General features: G+C 43.3%; 2 protein-coding genes across 11 annotated transcripts in view; one reads left to right on the top strand and one right to left on the bottom strand.

The window, feature by feature from the left end:
• The window catches only part of DMGDH (dimethylglycine dehydrogenase), a 104,340-nt gene that overhangs the window by 55,317 nt on the left and 21,314 nt on the right, over positions 1-27,709 (bottom strand). For 2 of the 5 annotated variants that reach the window (XM_072736926.1, XM_072736927.1), the window contains exons 1-5: positions 12,157-12,289; positions 10,784-10,958; positions 5,119-5,217; positions 3,303-3,467; positions 94-298 (exon numbers count right to left, since the gene is read on the bottom strand). In XM_072736926.1, coding sequence (XP_072593027.1) covers positions 94-298; positions 3,303-3,467; positions 5,119-5,217; positions 10,784-10,958; positions 12,157-12,257 — 745 coding nt within the window. In that variant the 5' untranslated portion in view covers positions 12,258-12,289. Of the gene's footprint in view, positions 1-93; positions 299-3,302; positions 3,468-5,118; positions 5,218-10,783; positions 10,959-12,156; positions 12,290-12,739; positions 13,100-27,709 lie in introns of those variants that run through there. The other 3 variants (XM_025998046.2, XM_072736929.1, XM_072736928.1) reach the window with 2 other exon arrangements.
• BHMT2 (betaine--homocysteine S-methyltransferase 2) lies at positions 12,177-26,201 on the top strand. 6 transcript variants are annotated; one of them, XM_072736933.1, is made up of 9 exons: positions 12,359-12,492; positions 16,315-16,447; positions 18,343-18,434; positions 19,596-19,787; positions 21,623-21,770; positions 22,212-22,394; positions 22,614-22,686; positions 24,464-24,560; positions 25,011-25,421. In XM_072736933.1, the coding sequence occupies exons 1-9, from the start codon at positions 12,460-12,462 to the stop codon at positions 25,113-25,115; spliced, it is 1,056 nt and encodes a 351-aa protein (XP_072593034.1). In that variant the 5' UTR covers positions 12,359-12,459; the 3' UTR covers positions 25,116-25,421. The 6 variants fall into 6 exon arrangements, with proteins under 6 accessions (XP_072593037.1, XP_072593036.1, XP_072593034.1 ...); XM_072736931.1 differs by having other exon boundaries at positions 22,614-22,842; XM_072736936.1 differs by lacking the exons at positions 12,359-12,492; positions 24,464-24,560 and adding an exon at positions 12,177-12,274 and having other exon boundaries at positions 22,614-22,842; positions 25,011-26,201.

The following is a 27,709-nucleotide window of genomic DNA, read 5'->3' as shown; positions in this document are numbered from 1 at the left end:
TTACAATAATGTGCACAGTGTAAGACGTTACTCTATGGCCAAATGTCTTATTTTTTGGCCACTTGAAAAAACTCACTAATAAATGATGCTTACCTGCAGCATTCACAATTCTATTTGCTCTCACTGATCCCTGTGGTGTTTCAACGTCCCATGTTCCATCTGACCTGGGTTTCAGAGAAGTCACCGGGGCGGGATATTTTAAAAGGGCACCATATTTCCTAGCCCCAGCAGCTAGGGCCATGGTTAGAGAGTAAGGATCAATGTGACCATCTCCAGGATTATATAGTCCAGCTAAAATCTAAATTGATCATAAAAGAGTCAATGTTTAGACAAAAACATACCCATTATTCAGTGTAATTATATCCTGCCAGGGAATGTTTAGTAAAACTGGACTTTAAAAGTGCATCATTGCATCAATTGATCAGTCTGTACTTCTTATTCCTTTATCAAAGCTCAGGCGGGGGCAGGACTCACACTGAGTGTTGAGTAGCCAGGCAACTGTCTCCAATATCCATTCTCTCCTCTACCCCCATAGCAATGAAAACTGAATGTTTCCATTTAGAAACTGAATGTTTATTCAGACACAGAGCCCCTAGGAACAGTTTCCAATAGTTGGCAGTTATGAGTTCCCACTGATTGCTAGAAATATTACTAAGTTTTGGTCAGTGAAATACAAATTAAAGTGTCATGTGGCAGCCTTCATGAATCGTTTTGTAAAAACCACTGGCATGGGGTGTGTAGGTGGCTCAGTCAGGTAAGTGTCTGACTCTTGATCTCAGCTAGGGTGGTTTTTTTTTTTTTAAGATTTATTTATTTATTTATTTGAGAGAGGAGGAGAACACAAAAGGAGAGGGAGAAGCAGACTCCTCACTGAGCAGGGAGCTCGATGCGGGGCTCAATCCCAGAATTTTGAGATCATGACCTGAGTGGAAGACAGACACTTAACCAACTGAGCCACCCAGGCATCCCTCAGCTGAGGTCTCAGGGTCTTGAGTTCAAGGCCTGAGTTGGACTCCACATTGGCATGAAGCCTATTTAAAAAACAAACCACTGGCATATGCCCTTTGTCCCTTCATCTTTGTCCTTCCTCCCTCCTATTGTCTGGAATGCAGACACAATGGCTGCCGCTCTAGCTGCTGCCAACTTGGAATAAGGACAGAAGAGTCACGCCCTAGGACTGACAGTGCAGTGATCTAGAAGGCAACTGGGTTCTAGCCACCATTCATGGAAAATAGCCACTATTCAAACCCTGGACTGCCTAAATGAAAGAGAAACCTGTATTGTGTTTAAGCATTATCATTTTGGTTTCTGACGTTTGTAGTCAATCTAACACTAATTGATCAATTATTTATATTCAGTTGTTCAATACTATGAACAACTTCACATGTTATGTGTATATAGGGGTCAAGAAGATGTATACTTGACTCAATCACTCAACAGCTAAAGCTTGAACACCTGTGTCATGCTAGGACTTCAGGCTAGGTACCACGGGGAAACCAGGAGTAACAGTCTGATGAACCAAGTTGATGGAGGGAACACTGTGCAGTATTATAGTTAGGTCTCATGCATTCAGTAGAAATCTACTGAGCACCAAATATGAGCAAGGAGCTTTTGTCAAATGTCTTTTCTGCATCTACTAAAATGATCATGTGTTTTTTACCTTTATTCTATTAATGTGGCATATTGCATTGATTTTCAGATGTTCAATTAACCCTGCATCCCTGGCATAAATTCTACTTGGTCATACTGCATTATCCTTATAAGTTGCTAAATTCAGCTTGCTAGTTAAGGATTTTTGCACCAATATTCACAAGGGATACCTGTCTTTCTTTTATTGTGATGGCTTTGTCTGGTTTTGCTATCAGGGCAATACTGACCTCACAGAATGAGTTGGGAAGTGTTCTCTTCTATTTTTGGAAAAATTTGTGAAGGATTACTATTAATTCTTATTTAAATGTCTGGTAGGATTTACCAGTGAAGCCATATGAGCCCAGTCTTCTTTGTGGGCATATTTTGATTACTAATTCAATCTCTTGTTATAGTTTTAGCACAAGAGACTTGTTTTGATTTTAATGGAATTCATATTACTGTAGACTTCCAAATGTCACATTGGTGTTTTATAATAGATATGTCCTCATTACAGTAATCCTGTGTCTATTTGCTTTGGCACCCTGCCCCAGATCCAGAGAATATTCTTCCCACATACTTCCATTGCCTTTGAGAAAACTTTGTGATGGTAAGGACTTCCAGCAAAGCATTCCAAGAGTGACATACAAACAGATATAAGCATAATCTTACAGTGATGGAATTTCAGTGCAGACAATGCAACACCAGTCTGCCACCACACAGTCATCACACAGAACTAGGGACAGGAGAATGCCAGCAGCAGTAAAGACTCATGACAGCAAATAACCCCAGCACTCAGATCAATGATACAAGGTGCTGTGGCATTTCAGGTACTGCAGTAGTTCCTAGGGAGAAACGGAAGCCCCCACGTTCCTCACCAGCCCCTTCTGGTGGTGTACTTAAGTAGTGTGCACAAAGGGGTCAGAGAGCCTGGCTTCATCTCTTTCCAGCTAGATGAGCTTGAGACCATTATGTAATCCATCTAAACTGCAATTTCCTGTTTAGTAATAATATATAGTATATGATATTATTGTGAAGATTAAATAAAAATTATGTATAGAAAAAAATTCTGTATATAAAGGGCCCAGCATAGTATCTGGTATGTAAATCTGTGCTATATTGTGGTTAGTCATTCTTATTATTCAAATGAGATTATTGCCCAGCCAAAAAAAAAGGGACACTAAATTCCCAAGTGGATTTTCTAAGCCAAATTTGGTTAAAACCAGATCAATACCTGGTATAGAGCATGTTGGAAATACAGTTATGAGCTAGACAATACTTGTGGAGCAACACAGCATGGTACTTCTAAATTTGATTTGGTAAAAAGTTTTAATTAGACAGCCCTTCTATATACATATTTATCATACCATATAATTATTTTCTCTGCATTTCTCAAGCAGAAGTTTATGTATGGAAACCCCTGGATGTGAGGGAAAATCCCTTCTCAATTGTTACAAGTGGAAAACCAGTAAAATTTTTTCACTATGCTTTTATATTTCATTTAGCACACATAATGGCCCACCTTGTTACACACCTAGATTCCAGCATTAATAATCTGATTTTGCCATTGGAAATGTGTGCACAAAGTTTTTCTAACATTAATAAACTTCTTAAAGTAACTTTTTCTAATCCTAATTCAAGTCAACAAATGGTGAAAATACCCTTAAGATAAATACCTTATCCATGTTGAGTAAAGGGAACATTTCTTGAATTTTTTCAGGCCCAATAATATACTGTTCTGTTGCATGCCAGCCAGTCCGAGTCATCTGATATTTAAATTCATCAACCCTTACAGGAGTTGTAGCAATTCTGATACTACCTGGCTGATGGAATCCCACCACCTGTGAGAATAATGCCAATAAAAACACATAAATAAATCATTTGGTGTTCAAACATGATTCTTCAGCACAGTGAAAACGCGAGCATACAGAAAAGAGATTTACTATGCAGTGTAAAAGATAACTATATAAAATATTTGCATCTTACAAAAAGACATTCACTCAGCAAATACTTACTCACTGCCACCTCTAGTCAAACACTAGGGTAAGCCCCAGAGATACTGCTATGAATGAGAAGCAAAGCCCCTGCCTGTGTGGAGCCTATAGTGTCAACAGGTGAAGGCAGACAGCTGAGAGCATAATTACAATAAAATGGGATAGTGTTAATATAAGAGTAAAAGAAAACTATGTGAAAGAGAGGAAGACACAGTATTCAAGGAAAGAATATAAAGCATCAGAATGTTGCAGTGATGAGCTTAAGTGTAAATGATAATAAACCTTTATTTGGCATTTATTGAAGTCCTTCCATTGGCCAAGCACTCAGCTAAGCCCTGGGTCACAGAAATAAAAGATCTCTTGCCCTTAAGTTTCTCATAGTCCCTAGGAAGACCAACCAGTAAAGCAACTACTAGAAGAGAGGAAGAGAGAGAAAGAGAGAGAGAGAGAGAGAGAGAGATATTCGTGTGATAAGAATGTTATATGTTGGGGCACCTGGGTGGCTCAGTCAGTTAAGCATCTGCCTTTGGGTCAAGTCAGAATCTCAGGGTCCTGGGATTGAGCCCCTTGTGGGGCTCCCAGTTAATTCTCTCCCCACTGCTCATGCTTTCTCTCTCTTTCTCTCTCTCAAATAAATAAATAAATAAATAAATCTTTTTAAAAAATGTTGTATGTTGTTTGAACCAAGAGGTGTACCCTCAACTGGCCTGAATGGTGGATGAGGAAAGTCAAGGACAATTTCTCAAAGAGGGTGACCTCAGGGAAAGGTGGAGGGTAACTACTGAGATGGGATCCGAGACGATGTTGTTTCAGGCACGGAGCCCAGCACATTCCAGAAATACATATAATTAAGAACAGCTGAAGCATATGAGCATAGCAAAGGAGCGTCAAGACAAAATGTGGGAAAGCAGGCCCACTGATGAAGACTCTCCTCCTTTGCCCTTCGGCCTACAAACTGCAGGGAGCCATCTTATAGTTACAGGCAAGGAAAATAGCATGAAAAATTTAAGTAAACTTTCAGCTAAACCTGTGGATAGTTTTTGCCTGCCACTCTGAGGGTACTAATAAGTATGAGAAGAGATAAAAATAAAAGTGAGGGGCTTTTAGTGACGTACTTTTCGAAACTGACAGTCTGGCAGACACTGTGGTCAGATCCTTTGTAATCCAGATGCTGAAAGGCTCTGATTTCTTGGTTTCTAGATATGGTAACTGACTAAAGATATTTTTGAAAGCTGCTTTTTTACTTTCCTTATCTAAAAAAATCAAGAAGAGTGGTTAATTACATGGGAAATGTACTTCAAGAAATTAAATTCGTAGTAAAGCGAATTAGGGGTTCTTACTTTAAATACTCATCAGATTTCTCTACCATGTTAAACATTTCACATGCCATTAATGTCACTACACATGGCTTTAATGATGATAGGTCAAAATTCCTCAGAAATCCTACATATTTCTGAGAAATTGACCAATTGGGCAATTTCAAGTGAAATGCACTTACCTGTCCAGTTTCCTCTTCCAATTTCTCATAAAGTTTGATGCTGGTATAATGTATCTTCTTCAAGTTTATTCCAGGATGAAAGTAAGTTGTTAAACCTGCCTTAAAAGGGGAAAGGAAAGAAAATACTAAGTCAATAAATAACATTCTCTATATCTTTTTCTTATTTGAGTGTGGTTGACCCACAATGTTACATTAGTCTCAGGTGTACACCATAGAGATTCAACAACTCTATACATCATGCTGTGCTCACCACAAGTGTAGCTACCATCTGTCACCATATGACACTATTATAATACCACTGACTAGATTCCTTGCGCTGGACCTTTCATCCCGAACTCTTATTCCATAATCTGGAAGTTTGTTGCTCTCACTCTCTTTTAGCCCTTTTGTCTATCTGCCCCCAACTCCATTCCTCTCTGGCAACCATAAGTCTGTTCTTGTATTTATGGACATGTTTCTACTTTTTGTTTATTCATTTGTTTTATTTTTTCAATTCCCATATAAGTGAAATCATATGGTATTTGTCTTTCTCCATCAGACCTACTTTATTTAATATAATACCCTCTAGGTCCGTTCATGTTTTCACAAACGGCAAGATCTCGACCTTTTTTATGGCTGAGTAATATTCCATGGTGTGTGTGTGTGTGTGTGCGCGTGTGTGTACCACTCTTCTGTATCCATTTACCTGGGTTGCTTCCATATTTTGGCTATTGCAAATAATGCTGCAGTTAACACAGAGGTGCATATAATATCTAAGTTAGTGGGGTTGCTTTCTTTGGATAAATACCCAGGTGTGGAATTATTAGATCATATGGTATTTCCATTTTTAATTTTTTGAGGAGCCTCCATACTGTTTTCTAGAGTGGCTATACTAATTTACATGCCCTCCAACCATGCACAAGGGTTCCTTTTCATCCACGTCCTTGCCAAAAACATTCTCTAAGTTTTAGTAGTTTATCTGTTAAGCAATAATTCATTACTGGCAAGAAACTGAGAAGCACCAGCCATTCTTCTGGGATGAGAACACATCAGCTCCAGTTTGAGCACAGCAGGGCATAAGACTCATGGCAGGGTTATGAGAACCAATTTGAATCATGTAAGTAATGTGAAAGTCAGCCAATGAACATATACTTTTAAGTCCCTAAAAGTTACAAAGGAAAGAGTGTTTGTAGGTTCATAAATGGGACAATTTAGATGAGAAGTTTATGAATAATTGCTATTAAGAAGACTCTGGGGTTGGGGGTGGCATATGACATGGACCCAAACCAGAAAATCATGTGTTCCCATAAGAAGACGGAGCATGGACTAGCAAAATTTTCCTTGACCCAGTCCCTACCATTCTCTTAAATGGAACAGACCTCTTGCTCTCTTTCCTGAGATTTCCAAAATTCAAGAATCGGAAAATTCCTGAGAAATACAGTCAGGCTAATTGGTGAACAGACTTTTGTTAAAGCTTAACCCATCTGATGAACACATAGGTTGTACCCCACAAATTATTGCTGAATAAACACTTACTAATTACTCTCACGAAAAGTATCTAAATAGTCCCACGCCAAAACATCTTTTATTAACTCTTGCAGATGCAACATAGTAACCAAAAAAAGAATTCTAAGGACATCCTGTTCCTGGATCCAGTCTCACATCAGGCTGAGTCTATGGAGCCTGCTTCTCCCTCTGCCTATGTCTCTGCCTTTCTGTGTGTGTCTCATGAATAAATAAAATCTTTAAAAAAATTATCTCAAAAAAAGAAAAAAATTATTTTTAAATTATTTTTGCTTTTATTATATATATGTGTATATATATATGTTTATATATATATATGAGTTTTTTTCTTGATGATACATATCATTTTGGCCAGAAAATCTAATAGTGATGCCAACATTTCCAAACATCCCTTTTTAAAATGTTCTCTTCCTAACAGGACTGTTTTGCAAAAAGCAGTTATTTCTCACTTATAACATCATCTTTACTTTGAAAGGATAGATTGCAGTTATTTTTTTATATGGATCTGCTTCGCAGAAATGACTGGCAGCCATTTGCAACACTACAAAGGTCACTAAATTTAGGATATTTGTCTTTTTGTAAAAGAAAAATTTTGTTTCACAAAATTTGTATGAGATGTGGTATAACATTTCCAAGTTCTTTTCCTTTCATCACAAATTGTATTATTTAAAGTCCTATTCTATAGAATTCATTACAGCAATGATAACCTGTAGCATGTGATCTGTAATATGTCATGGTAGACGAAAGACCAAAGGAAGTACGAGGCTGCCTCCTTTGTGGTGTGCCAACCTCTCTTTTAGTCAACCTTGGAATCATACCCAGTATGGTTGCATCAAAGGCAGAGGCTCTTTATAAAGACCAGTAAAGCTTAATTTCTTTGTTACATTTTTAAATAAAAATAGACAGTTCTAATATTGTCTTCCTACACCTGAGGTGGATCATTGTGCGTCTGTAGATCTTTAGTCCTCCATTCTCCAAAACATTCACTTTGGCCCCAACCACAGGGGCTGCTTCTCCTGGGGGACCCCAGCTCCAAAGCTGCTTCTTGATCCATCTTCTCCCCTTTCCCTCCATCCTACATGAGATGTTCTATATTGGTAGTAGTGGCTCATGCTGACAAAGCAGTCTTCTTAAAATAAAGCAAAACCTCAGGATTTTTGGATTTTGACTCCATTTTTAATATTCACTTTGCAAGCTGTGCCTTCCTCCTTAAGTACTTGATTCCCGGGACACCTGGGTGGCTCAGTGGTTGAGCATCTGCCTTCAGCCCAGGGCGGAGGCCTGGGGTCCTGGGATCAAGCCCACGTCGGGCTCCCTGCGTGGAGCCAGCTTCTCCCTCTGCCTGTGTCTCTGCCTCTCTCTGGGTCTCTCATGAATAAATAAATAAAATCTTAAAAAAAAAAAAGTACTTGATTCCTGCACTTTACAGATATGTTTAACCTTGAGCACATGTTTTACTTCAGGGAGACTGCCTAGATTTTTTGTGGTCTGCCCCTTAGCTGGCTCCCCAGCCCTCCACATTCTCATATCTGCTCCCAATACTTCTCCATGTTAACTCCTAATATGTGGAATTTCTTCATGTTGCTCCTCAGAGGGAGGCCTCCCTGACTTGCAAAAGTTCCTAGGGTCCACTTCCTAGCACTCTCTTTCTTTATCCTTTATTCCCAGGGGTTCAAATAACCTGGCTCCTGATGCCAGAGTCCCTCTTGAACTCACACTGCCTAAATGTCATTTTATAAACCATATTGCATCATACCTCATGCGCAAAGCAAAGTGCCTTTCCCACTCGCCCTGGTAACTCTCCAGTTAAGGGAAAATTATTTTTGCACGGTTAACATTTAAACAAGAAGCTATCATCTTAAGAACTCTGGCAACTTTTCCTGAAAAAAATTAGGTTAAGAGTATGTTGCTTTTTTGTTTTTTTCATTCATGGGGTGTCTAAGAAGTAATAACACAGGGAATCCCATAATCTATTCTAAAATGTAGGCCACAACAAATCAATCAAATATAAGTGAGGGTATCTGGGTGGCTCAGTGGTTGAGCGTCTGCCTTCGGCTCAGGGTGTGATCCTGGGGTCCTGGGATCGAGTCCCACATCGGGTTCCCTGCATGGAGCCTGCTTCTCCCCCTGCCTATGTTTCTGCCTTTCTCATGAATAAATAAATAAAATCTTTAAAAAAAAATAAATGAGCAAATCTGTAAATAAAATGCTGAAATGTATGCCCTCCTTAACAATCCAAAAGTATTTAGAAGGGTGTAAGCCTCTCTCTCAGGATATCTCCACTGCCCTAAATCTCCCGCTGCCTTTGTGGCCCCCTCACCCAGGTGGCCTCAGCCCACCCGCGCTCACTTCTTTGTGGTCTCTGCTGAGGTGTCACCTCCCCAAGTAGCCTCCTGCCTCCTCTGCCCCACCATTCTTCACCCCTTTGCCCCACTTTACTCTTCTTTGTGGCGCTGATGACTCTCAAGCACTGCTTGTGTGGTCTCTGCCTGCAGCACCAGATGTAGCTCTGTGAGGGCAGGCACAGAGGTTTTTTTTTTTTTTTTTTTAAGATTTTATTTATTTATTCATGACAGACACAAAAAGAGAGAGAGAGGCAGAGACACAGGCAGAGGGAGAAGCAGGCTCCATGCAGGGAGCCCAACATGGGACTCAATCTGGGGTCTCCAGGATCAGGCCCTGGGCTGAAGGTGGTGCCAAACCTCTGAGCCACCCGGGGATCCCCAGGCACAGAGTTTTGGTAACTGCTGTGTCCCCAGCTCTCAGCCTGACCCAATATAGGCTCTCAGTGAATATTCGTGGAAGGGCGAGTAAATGTTCCTGAAGGAGAAGTTACAGGAGAGCTACGGGAGAAATGCAGACTTCCTTTTGCGTGATGATGTGAAGCCTCCCTGGAAAGGAAGCCTAGTCTGGGGAGGGGAGAAGAGCCAGGAGTGTTGGTGGCTTCCCAGACTCCTGTCTCCAGACAGAAGGAAGCCAGCCGAAGGACAAGCGAGGAAACAAGAGAGAGTGTGCCTGTAAAGGCTCTGAAATTACACTCCGGGAAGACCAGGGGCCTGCACCTCCCCCTCAGACTGAGGGACAAGGGGACTGAAGGGAAAGCAGACAGGGGAGAGGAGCCGGGTTTGGTGTGACTTTTCTAGGAGCTTCCATCCAGCCAGTGGGGGAGGCCCAGGATACTGGGGCCAGCTGGGCTTAGGTCTGGGCTGCACTCTCTCTGAATCTCAGCAGGAGTGGGGCAGCCCTTTCAGTGCTTGACAACCCCCCAATCTAGAATGAGTCCTAGATTCAGAAGTTCCCAAAAGGCAGGGTTCCCTCTTATCTGGGCAGAGGAAAACTAATGACCAAAAGGGATGAATAGTGGCTAACCCTGCCCAACTCTTTCTCCAAAAGAAATGGGTACCGACGGTCACAAGAGCTTCCTCATTCATCCTCAGCTGACTTCAGGAAAATTGGTACAGCATACAGGTACGAGAGGAGTGTCATCACTTCATTCACCCGAGCAATGTCCATGTCAGCCCAATTATCGTGTAGCACTGGAACAATTATGCGTATCATTAAATACAGCCAGCTGACTGGGTCATGAGTCTATTCACCACAACCCGAAAGCCCTGGCACATGTTCTTGGCCCTCACAGTTCTCAGCCTCAGGAAGCCATGCTGTTGACTCATAGTGCAGAATTAAAATCATAAATAAAAACCAAAGGATCTTGAAACCTAGGTGAGGAGAGTTTAGGCAAAGGTCTCTGACTGTGTTTGAGATCAGCCGGCCAGTATCCTTCCACACAAAAGCTGACATTTGCTAAACATTTATCATGTGTTTAATAACTTTACACGTATTAACTCAACCTTTGTCACAACCCTATTAGGTAGGTGCTGTTAATACTCCCTATCTGCACAGCAGGAATGGGACTTCAGTGCGTGGCCACAAGCCGGATGGCCAGAAAATGGCAGAGCCAGAGTTGAATCCAGAAGCCACATGTCCAAGACAGAGGAGACATTACAAATGTAGATCCCATCCTGGAAGTACAGCAACTACACTGTAATTGCACTTTCCAACATTACTGAAAGGAAAACTCCCTCGAAAGGGCTCGAAGTGGGGAGATGTAGCTGCACTAGTGCACAGATCAGAGTGTATCATGGTTTTGAGGTGCTTTTCTTACTGCGTGCCACGTAGATCCAGCAGTGAGCTCTGATTTTTCCAGGAGGACCACATCTTTCATCCCAGCTTTGGCCAGGTGATAAGCCAGACTCACTCCAACGCAGCCGCCTCCAATGACCACGGTTTCTGCTCTGTCTTTCCATCTGGTTTCCGCAGATGTGGGTGGGTTTTCCTCTCTGGAAGACAATTTTTTAAATGGTAGTTTTACTTGGCTGTGGTAGCTCTAGCTTTTCTGACTAATGGGTTTCTCCTAGTTTCTCTAATATCTTAATAGTAGCTGTGAGGTCGGCATAGTGCTGCTTTAATCATATGGAGCATAGAAACCCTGACTGTTGCAACCTGGTTCCAGGAGGCAAGGGGAGGCCTTTGAGCCCCTTCCATGTAATTCTGCTCCATTGTAGATAACTAATAAAACTAAAGAATTGGGGGATCCCTGGGTGGCTCAGCGGTTGAGCGCCTGCCTTTCGCCCAGGGTGGGATCCTGGAGACCCAGGATCGAGTCACAACGGGCTCCCTGCATGGAGCCTGCTTCTCCCTCTGCCTGTGTCTCAGCCTCTCTATGTCTATCATGAATAATAAATACAATCTTTAAAAAAAAGAAGTTAAAAAACTAAAGAATTGAACATGACTTTTTTTTTTTAATTTCCAAACAATGTAGAGAATAACTTTTCCCAGTCTACCTAAAGAACACAATCATTTCATTCCATGAAAAGCCACAATCATCATGAAGTTTGGCCTCTATAAACCTTGGGTCACCTCCTCCCTGCAATGTTTCCCAGGCTGAAGAGAGCCAGCTAGAGCAAAATGTACTCCCTCCCTCAACTGTCTCACCGCGAACATTCTTCTCTAATTTTGTAAGTGTTGCTCGGGGTTTACTATATTTATTGGCATGACCTTCTCCCTTGCTGGATCCTGAGCTTCTCCCGGACACACTGTAAGAAGCAAGGTGTAAGGAAGGCAGAGAGGAATACCCAGGAACACACACACACACGCAGTCTCCGCAAAACACACAAGACCCTATGAACAGGCGACTGCGGGGAAGGACGCGAGGAGCGGCTTCGCGCTGGGACCCCGCGACCCGGCGCCCCCGGACCTGCGTGCACGTGGGGGGAGCGTGCGGAGATCCCGCGCAAGTCCATCGCCCCTCCCTCCAGGCCACGGCGCCCCCGCCCCGCAGCCGCCCCGCACCCCGCCCCCTCTCCGGACCCCCCCGGACCCCAGCCCCTCGCCCCTCCCCGGACCCCCGACCCCGCCCCCTCTCCGGACCCCCCGGACCCCCGCCCCCCGCCCCCTCTCCGGACCCCCGGACCCCCGCCCCCCGCCCCCTCTCCGGACCCCCGGCCCCGCCGCCCCCCGCACCCCGGCCCCACTCACCCTCGGCGGCCCCAGGCGGAGCGCGCGCGGCCCGGGGAGCCCCGCGGGGGGAGGCTCGGCAGCCGGAGGCCCCGCAGCCGCTGCGCGCCCAGACGGAGCATGGCGAGGCTAAACCTAGGTGAGGAGCCTGCCCCGTGCACCTGCCGCCCCGGTCACCTGCCCCGTGCACCTGCTGCGGCGGGCGGGCGTCCGCAGGGGGGCGCTCCCCCGGGCTCGGGGCCGGCTCGGGGCCGGCTCGGGGCGGGCTCGGGGCGGGCTCGGGGCCGGCGCGCTCGCAGGCCGGGCCCCACAGGTCGCCGCGCCATGGCACCCGTCGGAGGCCCCGGGGCCAAAAAGGTGAGTTACTGGGCGCCCGCGAGGTGCTCAGCCTCCCCGGCCGCGGGGCTCCGGTGCCAGGGTTCGAGTCCCACCTCGGCCCTCGGCGGGGCCCGGGGCGGCGGCCGGCACCCGCAGGGCCCTGTGCCGCGGTTTAGGCGCCCGCGGGGGCCGGGGTGACCGCGGCCTCGGCGCAGGGTTGGGGGGTTGGGGGGCCCGTTACAGAGCGCGGCTCGGTGCCCCGCGCTGCGCGGACGGCGCAACGCACATTATCCCGTTTTTCACAATGATGCCCGTTCTCCAGGTGAGGAAACTGAGGCCCAGAGAGGCAGGCGACTAGCTCAGGGTCGCCCTTGCTGGTCCAGGGTGAAGGGGAGATTTGGGGTCTAGCTTCAGATTCGGGGGCCAGGCTCACATCTTCTACCCTCAGCCCACCTACACCGTCAGGCCTTCGCCTCAACTGGCTGCAGGGCTCGGTTCCCACCTTCCCTGCAAGTGCTGGGCTGGCCTGAAACCGGTGTCGGTGCAGACACTCCCAGACGTGAGGCTGCCGAGGAGGGGTGGGGAGGGGAGGCCGCGGGGAGGAGGCGCAGGGTCGGTGCGGGGGCTCGGCCTCCCCCCACCACTCAGGTCTCCCTGGCTCCTTCTCTAGGCCTCTTTCCCCATCTGCCCACCGACTGCCAGCTTTGCGCCCCCCCCCCCCCCCGCCCTTCTCCCCTGGGTATGTGATGGAGAAAGGGTGACGAAATTAGGAAAGGTATGAAGCTGAACGCAGGACATCTCCGGGATCCCCCAAAGCAACCCACGTGCGCCTGGAAGTTCAGAGGGAGCGCGGAGGGAGAAGCTGCAGGGACGTGCAAATGTGCACCACTGATCGACTTACGCTAAAAACTTAGGACCGACCAAGACGCCGCGGATGATGGGCTCCCTAAATAAAGGTGCACCCACTTAATACGTTATTAGGCAGCCAACGGCGAAGCCAAGTATGGGAACAAGCAAACTGCTTTGGCAAAGTTACAAAAGGAGTTACACCCTGTCACACACTGATTATGTAAAAATATTTATATACTTTATACACGTAAGGAGGGAAATAATAATGGTAATTACATAGGACGTGGAATATGGGCTTAACATAAAAAAATCTTTGGATACGTCTTTCTGCTTATAAAAATATGGGCATGGAAGAAAATGATCTTCATGAAAAGATAAAGACGTGCTGATTTCTTTCGGTAAACTTTCTGTAATACTGTGTTCACCTTTAGTTTGTTTTTTAAAAAGGTTTTTAAGGGGATCCCTGGGTGGCGCAGTGGTTTGGCGCCTGCCTTTGGTCCAGGGCGCGATCCTGGAGACCTGGGATCGAATCCCACATCGGGCTCCCGGTGCATGGAGCCTGCTTCTCCCTCTGCCTCTCTCTCTCTCTCTCTCTCTCTCACTGTGTGCCTATCATAAATAAATAAAAAATAAATAAAAAGGTTTTTAAAATATGCTGTCCCTGTCCAATTCCTTCCCAGCCTCTGCTCTTGCAACACCAAGATTATCCTATGATAATCCATGTCAGTGTGTACCTCTGAGTTAATAAGTTAGTGGGAAACAGCTACTCTCACCTCTCTTGTCAGCTAAGAGGTACGTTATAAGAATTCATCTAATTGCCTTAGGGGGCACCTCCTGGAGCTTCCTTAATCCATAAGCCCAGTCCTGGTGGCAGTTTCAGGCAGAAGAGATCTCTGGCCAGAGGGAAAATGTGACCTGCTCCAGGTGCGAACATAGGTGCCCTGAAGCCAGACCTGAAGTCTAGATACTGAGATCTGCAAAAAGGAAGCACACTGGCTCTCAGAGCTCACGACCAGATCCTAGGCAGATTCACTGCCACACTGAAGGGAGGATGGAATGAAAATATAAATGTACTGCAGATTAATTTACAGTGCTGCTTATTCAAATCTTGATAATGTAGTTAGTTTGCAAATGGCTGTTTAGAAAACTGGCACATTTTATACTTTTGGATAAACATCTAGATAACAGATCAAAATGTCCTTACTTGTTTTCATGAAGATACAATTGAAATAAGTGCTATAATTTTCTTAAAACCCTAACTGATGTTCTGTTAAAGACTATTTTTTTCCCCTCCTCAGGACCAAACTTGTAGCTATATGAGACAAGTGACATTTTCAAAAGTCTTATCTGTCTGCTAACTCTTGGCACAGTTTATTAAGGGCCTGCTCTTTGTTAGGTGCTGAGATGGTAGGGATAGAGGCAAATAAGATTTGTCACCTGAGCCTCAAGCATTTTAAAGCCAACCGGAGGAGACCGGGAAGTAACCAGATACCCGAGAGAGGTAGAGGCAGGAATGGAGGGTGTTTGACCTTAGGCAGAACACAGAGGTGGAAGTGATCCCAGAGTAGGTCAGACAAGGCCTTGCTCTGCAGCCAGGGAAGATACAACAGAGGGGGCTGGAGTGGCTCGGAAGCCTTTTCAGTAAGGAAAAGGAAGAGGGAGGACATTTCTAAGAAGTGTTAAGTAGTTATCCTTGGCATAACCCTGTGAGAGATTGGAGAGGGAGGGGAGATACAATTCTATAACATCTAAATTTACTTATTCAAGTATAGGTGGGCTGAATAGAGAAGTGGGACTACAATGGGACTAGATTAGGAATTTAGATGATCTAAAGTCTGCTTTTTTACTTACTTAGCTCTGTGGTGTTGTACAAATCACTTAGCCTCTCTCAACATCACTTTCCTCATTTATAAAATGAGAATAAAAACTGTCTGGCCTGCCAAACTTACGGAGCTGTCCAGAATACCAAATGAAAACCTGTATGTAAACATGCTTGGAAAATGCAGGGCATAGTTATGAAACTTTGTGTCCCTTAGGATTGTGTGTAGCGGTTTACACACACACAAAAGGGCTATTTTTTGCACCTAAAATGAGGTTTTGCAATCCATGGCTGCTGCAGCTGCCTAAGTTGTCATTATAAGACCCCGCCAGTGGTGCCCAGGTGGCTCAGTTGGTTAAGCTTCTGCCTTTGGCTCAAGTCATGATCCCAGGGCCCTGAGGCGGAGCCCTGCATTGGGCTCCCTGCTCCTTGGGGAGCCTGCTTCTCCCTCTCTTTCTGCCTGCCACTCCTGCTGCTTGTGCGTGCGCTCTTTCTGTCAAATAAATAAATAAAATCTTAAATAAATAAATAAATACACCCAGCTGCAAGTTATACCAGCTGTTAGTTGGCTCCACCAACCTTAGTGTGTGACTTTCAATGGCATGGCTGAGAGATGACTGCTATACCTCCAGGACTTATGGTGACATTACAGATAGAAGGAGGACAAAAATGCCTAGATGGAAGGGAGTGCCCATCTATATCAGGAAAGCAAAACTTTTCCCAAAATCTTTAACTGAGTTCCACCTATGCCTCATTGGCCAGCACCATGTTATATGTATAGCCACTCCTAGCCTCAAGGGAGCCCAAGGATATTTTTTTAAGTAGGGGACATTGTCTCCTCAAACGAAACACATGAACAAAGAAAAGGAGAGGAAACACATATTAATTAGGCTACTATCAGCATCTGCCACTGACATGTTGAAAAACCAAAATAACTATCATGGAATTAGCACTTTCACTATAATTTGACTCAGATTAAATGTTATTTGAGGAAAAAATACTCACAGCACTATGCACAAAAATAACTGGAAGGTCCAAGAAATATAAAAATTTTCAATCTTTCTGAAATATTAGACTGAGGATTTTAACAGAACTGGAGCAATAAGAACATGGTACCACCTTTCCTAAAATTGGAGACTGCTTTTAGGAAAAAAAGAGGTATCTTAAGTGATTTTTTTCTTTCTCTTCTTCAGGGTATTTTGGAACGTCTGGATAGTGGAGAGGTTGTGGTTGGAGATGGCAGCTTTCTCATAACTCTGGAGAAGAGGGGCTATGTGAAGGCTGGGCTCTGGACTCCAGAGGCCATAGTAGACCATCCCGATGCAGGTCAGTGCCGGCGTCTCCCAAGAGTGTTTATCTGGGTGACAATTTGCTTAAATTTGACTGAAGGAAGATTAAGAAATAATTTTGAGTGTTGTCCAAGGACTGTTTCACTTGCCAGAGTCACCAAGATGTAGAGACAGTGACAGTGCATGGCCTGAAACATATGTAGGAAAATGGCCTCTCCGTACCCAGCCACCCACCTCCACACTTCATATACAGGGAGTGCTAAAATGTGCAACTTAATATTTGTTCCATGAATATTCACCCTGTGGATATTCAAGAGTTTCCTTAACATAGTAAAACTGTTATTGCTTCACATTAATCTTCCTGACTAATTTACATATTATACTGTATCCATGTGTTTCGTAAAGATGATTAATAGTAACCACCAAATTAACAGAGCTTAGACAGTAGACATTTGGGCTTTGTTGGGGGAGAGGGGTGTGAAGAAATCAACGCAGTTTTGCCTCATCCCCGAGCTAGAAAAAAAACAATAAAAGTTGGAGGTAGCAACTATGATGGGATTGGCAAGGAACATCAAACTGGAACTTTAACTCTGTTTTTACTCTTTTTTTTTTTTTTTTTTGAGGGCAATCTCCTAAATTAAAGTGGAAAATAAAGCAAACAAATGAAATGAATAGAAGCCGGGAATGGGATTTTGGTTTGCTCTGATTGTATTCATCTATGCACCATGTGTCCAAGAAACCTGGGATGCTGTCTTGATTCTTCCACCGACCAACAAGTCATTTGACTTTCCCAAGGATCAGTGTCTTTTTTTTTTTAAGATTTATTTATTTTTGAGAATGAGTGTGTGAGTGGGGCAGGAGTAGATAGAGAAGGACAAGTACCCCAATGCAGGGCCCAATATTATGACCCTGAGATAATGTCCTGAGCCAAAACCAAGAGCCAGTCACTCAACCGACTGAGCCACCCAGGATCAGGTTCTTGACTCATGTCACAGGACAGGATGACATGGGCTAGTTGTTAGAACTTGTGAGTTAACCTGCACGAAAAGCCCAACACATCATACTGTACCCACTGGCCAGTTTTATTGTTTCACTGGACACACAGAGGTATATGGTAAGACCAAGTTTTGTTTCTCTGGCACTTAGCTCAAAGTTTTCATCTGGCCCATGGAGAACTTATTCTTAATTTTTTTTAAAGATTTTATTTATTTATTCATGAGAGACAGTGAGAGAGAGAGACACAGGCAGAGGGAGAAGCAGGCTCCATGCAAGGAGCCCAATGTGGGACTCTATCCCGGATCCCAGGATCATGCCCTGAGCCGAAGGCAGACGCTCAACCGCTGAGCTACCCAGGTGTCCCAACTTATTCTTAATTTTAGAAGATCTTTTTGCTAAGCCAGAAAGAAAGTGTTGAAATAGCAAGGATGAGGATTGGGGTTGGGGAGAGATGAAGAGAGAGAAGGGAAGGGTGTCCTGATAGGCCAAAGGAAGCTCCCTGGCTGTGTCTCATGAGCCGCCTTCTGTGGAATGAATTTGGTGGGGGCACCACTCACACACACCTACCTGGTCCACTATGAGAATTTCCTCGTGTAAGGATTTCTTGACTGTAAGTGGAGCAACTAAGTCTTCCACAACACAGACAAACGAATAAACCCTCTCTATACCAAAAGACCAAGGAGCAATTGGCCAACCAGGCCTTAATGTCTGCCGATGACTGACAAGACCATTGAGGCCCATTGACAGAACAATATGAGGCCACTCCAAACAGCCTCAATTTAGTACTGACTCTCCCATGTCCTGTCCTTGAGCTCTACTGACCTTAATCTGCGATTTTTTTTACAAGGACTAGTGCTTGAAAGAGTTGTTTTGCTACAAATGAGAGCTCTTATAATTTTTATCTTTTTAATCTTAATTTTTAAAATTACTTTGTAGTTCGTCAACTTCACATGGAATTTTTGAGAGCAGGATCAAATGTCATGCAGACTTTCACCTTTTCCGCCAGTGAGGACAATATGGGAAGCAAGGTAACTGTAATTTTGGTTGGGGTGGAGGTGGAGGCAGGGAGGGAGGATCTTAGGGTGGGGTGAGTGTTAGGGATTTATGATAAAACTAACCTCTTGACTGCAGGCTATGAAACTGACCTGATGTGTTCCTATAGTTTATTAAAAACTCCACATAAGATGTCTATTAGGAAACTAATTATTATGTAAATGAATATGTACCATGTAAATGAGCTTTTTTCTGCTCTTCAGCTGGGGTCGGGGAGGTGGGGAGATAGGATTAGGAAGGAATAGGCCATTAGAAGGACATGGTCATCCTTCTGTGCTACTTTTTTGTAGAGAAAGAACACTTTCTAGATGCCCCTTATTTCGCCTTATTTCACCTTCTTCTACCTTCTTCTCTTCTGACTTTCCCATCTGGAGACAGGGTGGTCCTTGGGAACACAGCACTGGCCTAGGAATGAAAAGAATTAGGTTTGATGCCACCTGTGGGATGTGTGATTTTGTGCAAGACACTTGACTGCGTGGAGCACTGGGTTTCTCTCTGCAAAATGCAGATAATTTATGCTTAAATGCATAGGCTTGTTGAGAAAAGTAGATAAGGGGAAGAATGTGGAAGGACTGTGAGATAGTCTGTACGGGTAAAGTGTTAGAAGTTGTAAACATTCATGCGCATTTATGCATGCCACCAACCAACATTTTTTGAGTACCAGTAATAGTCCAATCTATGCTCAAAACAAAGATTAAAGAAAGCCAAAGACCCTATTCTGAAGAGGCTCATGGTCAAGTGAGGGAGGCAAACAAACAAACATTTACAAAAATCCCGTGTGGTGAGTACAGTAATGGAATTAGAAGCTCACTGGTAGTAGAGGAAAAAGTACCCAACTCTTTTGGTCCTCTCAGATTTTTAAAATTTCATCTTTATTTAGATTCAATTAAGATACAGTATATTATTAGTTTCAGAGGTAAAATTTCATGATTCATCAGTTGCATATAACACGCAGTGCTCATTACATCCTGTGTCCTCCTGAATGCCCGTCACCCGGTTCCCCTATCCCTCCTCAAATTGTAGTTTAAACCATGACTTGAACTCATCCTACTTGCTTATTGCCCCCTTCGGTATCTATTACATTTTACCTCTACAATGCCGGGCTCACCATCTGAACCCCTGCTCTCTAACCTCAGTGGGAAGATGTGAACGCTGCTGCCTGTGACCTTGCCAGGGAGGTGGCTGGCAAAGGTGATGCTTTGGTGGCAGGAGGGATCTCCCAGACATCAATGTACAAACACCACAAGGATGAAGCTAGAGTTAAAAAACTCTTTCAACTCCAGCTAGAGGTTTTCATAAGGAAAAATGTGGACTTCTTGATTGCAGAGGTAAGCCTAGAATCTTAGGGAAAGGATTTGCTCTCTTCTGACAAATCCCACTGCATGGTCTTCAGCTTTCACAGGGGCATTGGGTTGCCTTGTGCCCTCATTTCCTCAGGGTACAGGGTCAAAGGTTTGTGTACACACACTGCAGTCAAGGCAAACATCCTCTCACTTGTACCTAGGTTCTAGTGAAGCCAAAGGGCAGACCCAGGACAGGCCTGACCGCGGCCTTGGTTTTCTTCTGGGTGGTTGTAGCAGCTGACTCAGCAGGGAGCCCTGCAATGTTGGGTGGAAAGGGGACAGTGCTTCCTGGAGGAACCTCTCCTGTGGAGGGGCAGGGCAGGAAGTTGCTGGGCAAGGGCCAGAGGCTGCGAGAGAGCAAAGCTTAGGAGCCAGGTGGCTGCTTGGACTCGTGTAGGCCCCACTAATAACACTCGGTGCCAAGTAGTTTCCTTGCCCTCCTCTGTCCATTCTTTGCTCACTCCCATCCCCCTGCTTCCACTCAAGCTATAGAATGTGAGTGACACTTTGAAAAAAGAATCAATGAGAATTGGTCGTTGACTGGACATGAAGGCCCAGAACATTCTCTTCCTTCCAATTCCAAAAATTAAAAAGCCCTCATCCCCTATGTTCCACCTTTGCTACCACCTGGAGTCAAGCTCTCAGGCCAAGTCTCTGCCCCTAGCAAGGACAGCCACTTCCCAGCTGCTGTTCCCCTGGCACTCTCTGAATCCACCAAAAAGTTTGCTTTGTCAACCTTCCCGAGGCTCAAGAACACCAAAGCCTGTAAGACACACCTGGCAACAATCATCTGCAGGGATGGGCACAAACTCCACCCAGTGTTTTCTTCGGATGGGTGGGAACACAAGTTTGTTTTTTTAGGAACCTCTCTGTGGACCCTCTCTGCCATTCCTACAGAATCTAAGTCAAGGAGGAAGAACACAGGGAGACTTTAGCTGGCCTTTCCTCTCTTACTTACTTAAGGTCAGCTTTTCAATTGTGGCCCTTAAGGGGGTTCCTGGGAAGACTCCTGCAAATGACCTGGGTTTACCAAACAGGGTGTCATGTCCACCCTCAACAAAGAAACTCAGTAGCTATTCCTCCTTGCTCTGAGCCTAGTGGTCTCATTGGGGGAAATCATCATATTTCTCCCTACTGCATGGAGTGCTTATGAACATCTAATGAGAAGTGAATAAAAAGCACTTTGAAGTATAAAACATAATAAACTAGTCATTATTCTTCAGAGATTACCCCAGTTCCATAAAAGAAGGGTCTAAAATCTGTTAGCATGGGTGCCTCAGTGGCTCAGTTGGTTAAGCATGGGACTCTTGGTTTCGGCTCAGGTCATGATCTCATGGATCATGGGGTCAAGCCCTGAGTCAGGCTCTGTGCTCAGTGTGGAGTCTGCTTGGGATTCTCTCTCTACCACTCCCCCTCTCCCCACTCACATACTCTTTCTCAAATAAATAAATAAATCTTTAAAATAAAACAAAATAAAATTTATTATTACAACTTTCATTCCTTCAAAATCATGATGATTTTTAAATACTCAATTATGTTAAAAGCCTTTGTGGGTTTCGGTTTTTTTTTTTTTTTTTTTTTTTTGTAACACTCATCATCTTGCTGAATTGATGATCTCTGAATGAAAATCTATATATTATTCTTAAAGGAATTGAAATGTTTACTCAGAAAAGTATTCTTTAGTCTGCTAAAGACCTATTCCTCAGCAAGTTTTACTACATATACTTGGTCATTTTTATAACTGTTTTGCAACATTTGCATTCCACCTTTCAAAATCTGCTTTATGTTTGGACCAATAGAAAAAGTGAGATTTCTCTTAGTATTTTGAGCATGCAGAAGAAGCTGTATGGGCTGTGGAAGTCTTAAAAGAATCGGGTAAGCCTGTGGCAGTTACCATGTGCATAGGCCCAGACGGAGACATGTGTGGTGTGACACCTGGAGAATGTGCCGTTAAGCTGGTGAAGGCAGGTAATTTGGACCCATAATGGGATAAGCGGTTCAGCTGTCATTTATGAAATTTAACAAAGGTTCCTTAATCTTGCAAGAGCAGTTCAGAAATAAAAGAAGAACTGGAATTGGTTTCCCTATTTGTAAAACTTGGGAGGTGGAGAAGGATTGACTAATCCTAATCTCTAAGGCAATTTCCAACTATTAAAAAATAAAATAAAGGTTGCCTGGGTGGCTCAGTGGTTGAACTTCTGCCTTTGGCTCAGGGTGCAATCCTGGGGTCCTGGAATCGAGTCCCACATCTGGCTCCACATAGGGAGCCTGCTTCTCCCTCTGCCTGTGTCTCTGCCTCTCTCTGCGTGTCTCATGGATAAATAAAATCTTAAAAAAAAAAAGTTAACTTTTTAAAAAATTTAAAAATAGAATAAGTAAAATATAAAAGTTCTGTATTTCTTTGCACAGGAGCTGCAATCGTGGGTGTGAACTGCCGATTTGGGCCGAGCACCAGCTTGAAGACAATGAAGCTCATGAAGGAGGGCCTACAGGCTGCAGGATTGCAGGCACACCTGCTGGTGCAGTCCCTGGGGTTCCATACCCCTGACTGTGGCAAAGGCGGGTTTGTGGATCTCCCAGAATATCCCTTTGGTAAGCTTAGGGCGTATTAGAGGTTGTGTTTTCTTGTGGTGACAACATGGAAATGGCTATCATGAATGGTTATGATCCCGTCTTACAGAAAGAGACTATGTAAGACAAAAAACATTCAATGCTAATGAGAAATGAGCGTCACCTAAAGTTCATCATTTGCCCACCTATGATTTTGAATATAGGGACAGTAATAGAAACGCTGTGATTATTGTGTTGCAGGACTAGAACCCCGAGTTGCAACCAGATGGGATATTCAAAAATACGCCAGAGAGGCCTACAACCTGGGGGTCAGGTACATTGGCGGGTGCTGTGGATTTGAGCCCTATCACATCAGGGCTATTGCTGAGGAGCTGGCCCCAGAAAGGGGATTTTTGCCTCCAGCTTCAGAAAAACACGGCAGCTGGGGAAGGGGCCTTAATATGCACACCAAACCCTGGATTAGAGCCAGGTAGGAATTTTTTTATTAACATACTATTTTTGTCTAATCTCATTTTATTTATTGTCAGAAATACTATGCATGCAATAAAAATTCAAAAAGTATCCGAGTATATAAAATTATTATTATTTTAAAAGATTTTATTCATTTATTCATGAGAGACACAGAGACAGAGGCAGAGAGAGAAGCAGGCTCCATGCAGGGAGCCCGATGTGGGACTTGATCCCAGGACCCTGGGATGACACCTGAGCCGAAGGCAGATGCTCAACCACTGAGCCACCCAGGCATCCTTCGAGTATATAAAATTAAAACTTTAAGTTTCCCCCCTCCTGACACCAGTCCCATTCCCAAAGGTAATGACCGGTTGGCCATTTGTGTTCTTCTTATACCTCATTTCTGGTTTATCAATTTTAAGCTGTAATTACTGGTAACCCTTTACAAAAGCAGAGGCATTTAAACCATGTAATATTTCCCTTCTCTCCCAGCTCCATTTTTCCCAATTTTGATTTATTACATTTTTATTTCTTCTGTTGATTATCTTTTAAGTTTGAATTTTCCATTTAACCATTCATTGATGTAAAGCAGTATCTCTTATTTTTTTCATTTTTTCTTTTTTTAACTTATATTCAATTTGCCAACATATATTATCTCTTACTTCCATTCTGTAAAATAAGAACGAACTTTTTGCTCTCCTCTTCCTCCCTCACCTACCTCTTGGCTTCTTTTTTTTTTTTTTTTTTAATTTTTAATTTTTATTTATTTATGATAGTCACACAGAGAGAGAGAGAGGCAGAGACACAGGCGGAGGGAGAAGCAGGCTCCATGCACCGGGAGCCCGACGTGGGATTCGATCCCGGGTCTCCAGGATCGCGCCCTGGGCCAAAGGCAGGCGCCAAACCGCTGCGCCACCCAGGGATCCCACCTCTTGGCTTCTTAACTTAGACCATTACTTTTTCATCATCAAGGTGTATAACCATTGTGTTCTGCTCTGTAATTATAACTAAGTCTTTCAAGCTTAGTCTGTAAATTTATTATAAAAATGTAAAGCTAATAAATAACATTTACAAACATATTAAACAGGATTCATGAAATAAATTTGTCATATTAAACAAACAGGATTCATGAAATATAGTCGTCAGAATAAGCCTGCTCATTGGGCACAGTGTTTCCTCTCTCTGTATTTGAAAATATTACATGCCTCAGGACTTTGTTGGATAGTCTTAGTCCATAGAAAGCTCCATGACCACCTTACTTAGCAAACACAATTTTAATTCAGTAATTAATCGTGTTCAGTTCCAGGGGTACCTGGGTGGCTCAGTCAGTTAGGCATCTGACTTTTGGTCTTAGCTCAGTTCTTAATCTCAGGATTGTGAGTTCAAGTGCTACATTGGGCTCCACACTGGGCATGGAGCCTGCTTAAAGAAAAAAAAAAGAAAAAGGAAACGTTCAGTTCCATGTAAAATCAAAACTGGAACCCATGAATCTTACATTTTTCTCTGGTTTTCCAGCAATTGTCTTTAATAGGCAGGAAACTAGGGAAGGCCAGGCTGATTCTTCTATTTCTCGGTCTTATGCTTGCAACCCTCCCTTCCCATCTTGCTAACCAGCATTTCTGATCTCTTCCAATTCAAAGGGAGAGAAGAGAGGATGGAAAGGGGAGTAACCTGTCTGTCCTTGGCTGGCAGCCTAGTAGGAAGAGCGCATCTTCTGGGCCTGGTACATCATCACAGGTGCTGCCATGGTTCCCTCCAGGCTGCCACTAGGAACTTTTTGTCTGTGCTTCTCATGCCATGGGCATCACAGTCTCCTCTGCCTGCTACTTCCCTTTCGGATCCTGTCTTTTTCAGCAGGTCACTCCAAATATCCCCTATGTGGGAGGTCTAACTGTCCTTCCTGGTAATTCTAAATACCTCCAGATTTCAAACACATGGTTTTTATCTGAAAGGTGGGATGACACCCAATGCTTGTTTTTGACGGAAATGTGAGAAAGGCATTAACGGACATAGTTTTTCAGTCTGTATGTGGAAACTGAAGTTCTACTTTAGCCTGATTGTCCACCACACCTCTGTGTATTTGGCAAATATGTATACACATGCACATACATACAAATATATATAAAATATATTGGATTTATAAAATAGGTATGCATTTTGAAACTAATTATTTTTTTTTAAACCCAGGGCCAGAAGGGAGTATTGGGAAAATCTGCTACCAGCTTCCGGCAGACCTTTTTGTCCTTCACTATCACAGCTGGATGCCTAAGGAGTAGTGAAAGAAAACACTGAAAGAACAGAACAGAAAGAAATCCCCCCTCGAGCCCCAGCCCCGTCTGGAACTCTTCCTCGCCTTTCCCCTCAGCCTGCCCTGCTATCTCTAACTGAACAGCTAAGGTGCTGCTGGCCCTTCAGTTCAAGCCAGCACCTTGCACTCTTGTGGAAGACGAGCACCCAGCTGGATCCTGCAAAGATAAGGAGAAAGGCCCCTGGTCCTCCAGCTGCTTACTGTCCAGTAATGCTGTGGTACATTCTTTTGAAGGTCATTGAGAATAGCAAAACTTGTCTTTTAGGGTGAGGGTGAATCTGAGATTTTAAAATAACCACAAGTTGCTGAACACCAAATCTAATGATTAATTCAGGCAACTAAACTAGGTGCTTGCAGAAAAAGGAAGAGCAATGAGTCTGCTTTTCTTATGTGATTTGTATAATGACTCCAAGGGCAATCCCAAAGGAAGAGATGCAAAAAATGTTTTTGAGCAATAGCAGGGTCATTGAAATAAGTTTATAACTTTCCAAAGTGATTACTTTCAAAGATGATTTTACCTAAAGGTGTTAGGTCTTTAAAAAAAAAAAAAACGGTTGGGTCCTAGAATTTTTTAAATGTGTCTTATAAGGAGCACATGGGTGGCTCAGTCTGTTAAACATCTTGATTTCCACTCAGGTCCTGATCTCAGAGTTGTGAGATCGAGCCCTATGTCCACGCTGGATGGAGCCTGCTTGGCATTTTTTCTCTCCCTCTCCCTTTGTCCCTTCACCCCCAATAAAAAATAAATGTTAAAAAGTCACAAACAACTAGATTGTAAACTACTTAAGGACAAGGACAATATGATGTTCTCATATTTTTCCTCAAAGTATTTAGCACTGTGCTGGGCCTGGTAATAGATGCTCAATGAAACACTTATTTTTGATTGTTAAATAAAAATAGATCAAGTTGTAGAAGATCTTTTTAAAAGTCAGAGTTCTAATCTATCTTGATCTAATATGTTCTTGACTTACTGTTTGTGCTATTTGCCATGTGCCAGTAATCTCTCTTTTTTTTCAAAACAATGTATCAATTTGTGACAATTGGTAAAATTAAAAATGATTTACCTGTTATAGTGTTTGGATATTTAAAATATCATGAACATTCTTGGGAAAATAATAACAAACATTTACTATTTATTAGGTTCCAGGCTCTTGCTTCTCTCTCATTCTCACACTCTATCCATCCATCCATCCATCCATCCATCCATCCATCCATCCACACTCATTTGTCCCTTCTGGGGATTAAAGAATGAGAGTTTGCCTGTTTGTCCACATATTAGTCTTGGGCATCCATAGAAAAATTTTATGGTTTCTTCCATATGATAGCTCTTCAAAAATTTAAAGGTAGGTATCATGCTTCCCTGTACTGACTCTTCCTCATTTCCCCCAACCAAAGGCATAGACTTTTAAGATGTGCCTTACCATACTAGCACCATCATACTGGACAATTAACTTTTCAATCTTAATTTCCTCATCTGTTAAATGACAATAACAATAGAACCATCCTCATTGGATTATTATGAGGATTAGGTATAATAAAAAGATACTTAGGAAGAGTGTCTGGCATATAGTAGGCCTTCACTGAACATTATGTAGTGTAATATAATTAACTGACTTGGTTCCCAATCCCCTTATCCTGTGGTGACTCTCCTCTGGCCAACTCCAGCTTAAGTTTAGTACCTAGCCCAGAACCCTGCACTCCAGGAGTGGTTTCTTGCACAACAGCATGCTTGATAGATGACGTTTATGTGAAAAGGGCAATGCATGGCATTGGGAGCAGAGCAAGAACTAAGAGGCTACATCCAAGAAGGGGAGCTAGCTTTGGGTCTATACCAGTACAAACTAAAACCTTCATCTTATTTCACATCATAGAATCTAGAAGTGATATAGCAAGTAAACATGAGTTATATATGGTAGGTGGTAAAGAAGTGCTCACCTAGGTCCCTCAGTCCATAAAAAATGAAAGTCACCTGAGGACCATATCTGCTAAGAGCAGTTCATTTAGACTCTTTGAGAGAGTGAAGTCATTCATCTGCTTTTCAGATTAATAACTGTAATTTATGTATCAAAATACATACATATATATATTCTTCAGAATTTCCTAGTCACAGAAGTGACATGGATTTAAAGATGTGAATAGGGAAAGTAATAAGGAAAAATGAATTTGAATAAGATCTGATGTGGCATCATGATTGGCCTGAGCAATAACATAGGTTACACCCACTTGATGAAAGCATGTGCAGCTCCTGAAAATTGTGTTCAGGAAGTGTATTTCATAATATCACTGTGTACTGCCTTGCTCTGATGACTTGTGTTCTCAGCATTATTAATAACACAAAAGTCTTCCTATATTTGTGAAACACACAGGCTTCATTAGTAAGTGCAACATGTGGAACAGGATGTTGATGAGAGGGAAGTTGATAGCATTTTAAGAGACAAACAGGTAACCAAAGAAGTTTTCAAAAGATAGCTTTCCTGCATTGAAAGACTCCAAAATTTATATGGTGATTGTATCACATTTTGGATAATAATAAAAATGTAATGGGAAAAGTATTTCACACCATGCAGTCCCAACTCCG

The sequence above is a fragment of the Vulpes vulpes genome, chromosome 14 (assembly GCF_048418805.1).
Source record: "Vulpes vulpes isolate BD-2025 chromosome 14, VulVul3, whole genome shotgun sequence".
Lineage (NCBI taxonomy): Eukaryota > Metazoa > Chordata > Mammalia > Carnivora > Canidae > Vulpes > Vulpes vulpes.
Note: the sequence above shows the minus strand (reverse complement) of the source record. Positions and strands in the feature narration are given on the sequence as shown.

Bases quoted from the DNA above. Each gene is read 5' to 3' on its own strand.
- BHMT2 (XM_072736931.1), top strand. From the start codon at position 12,460: ATGGCACCCGTCGGAGGCCCCGGGGCCAAAAAG. The intron at 21,771-22,211 runs GTAATTTGGACC...TTCTTTGCACAG, and splicing joins CGTTAAGCTGGTGAAGGCAG to GAGCTGCAATCGTGGGTGTG. The intron at 22,395-22,613 runs GTAAGCTTAGGG...ATTGTGTTGCAG, and splicing joins TCTCCCAGAATATCCCTTTG to GACTAGAACCCCGAGTTGCA.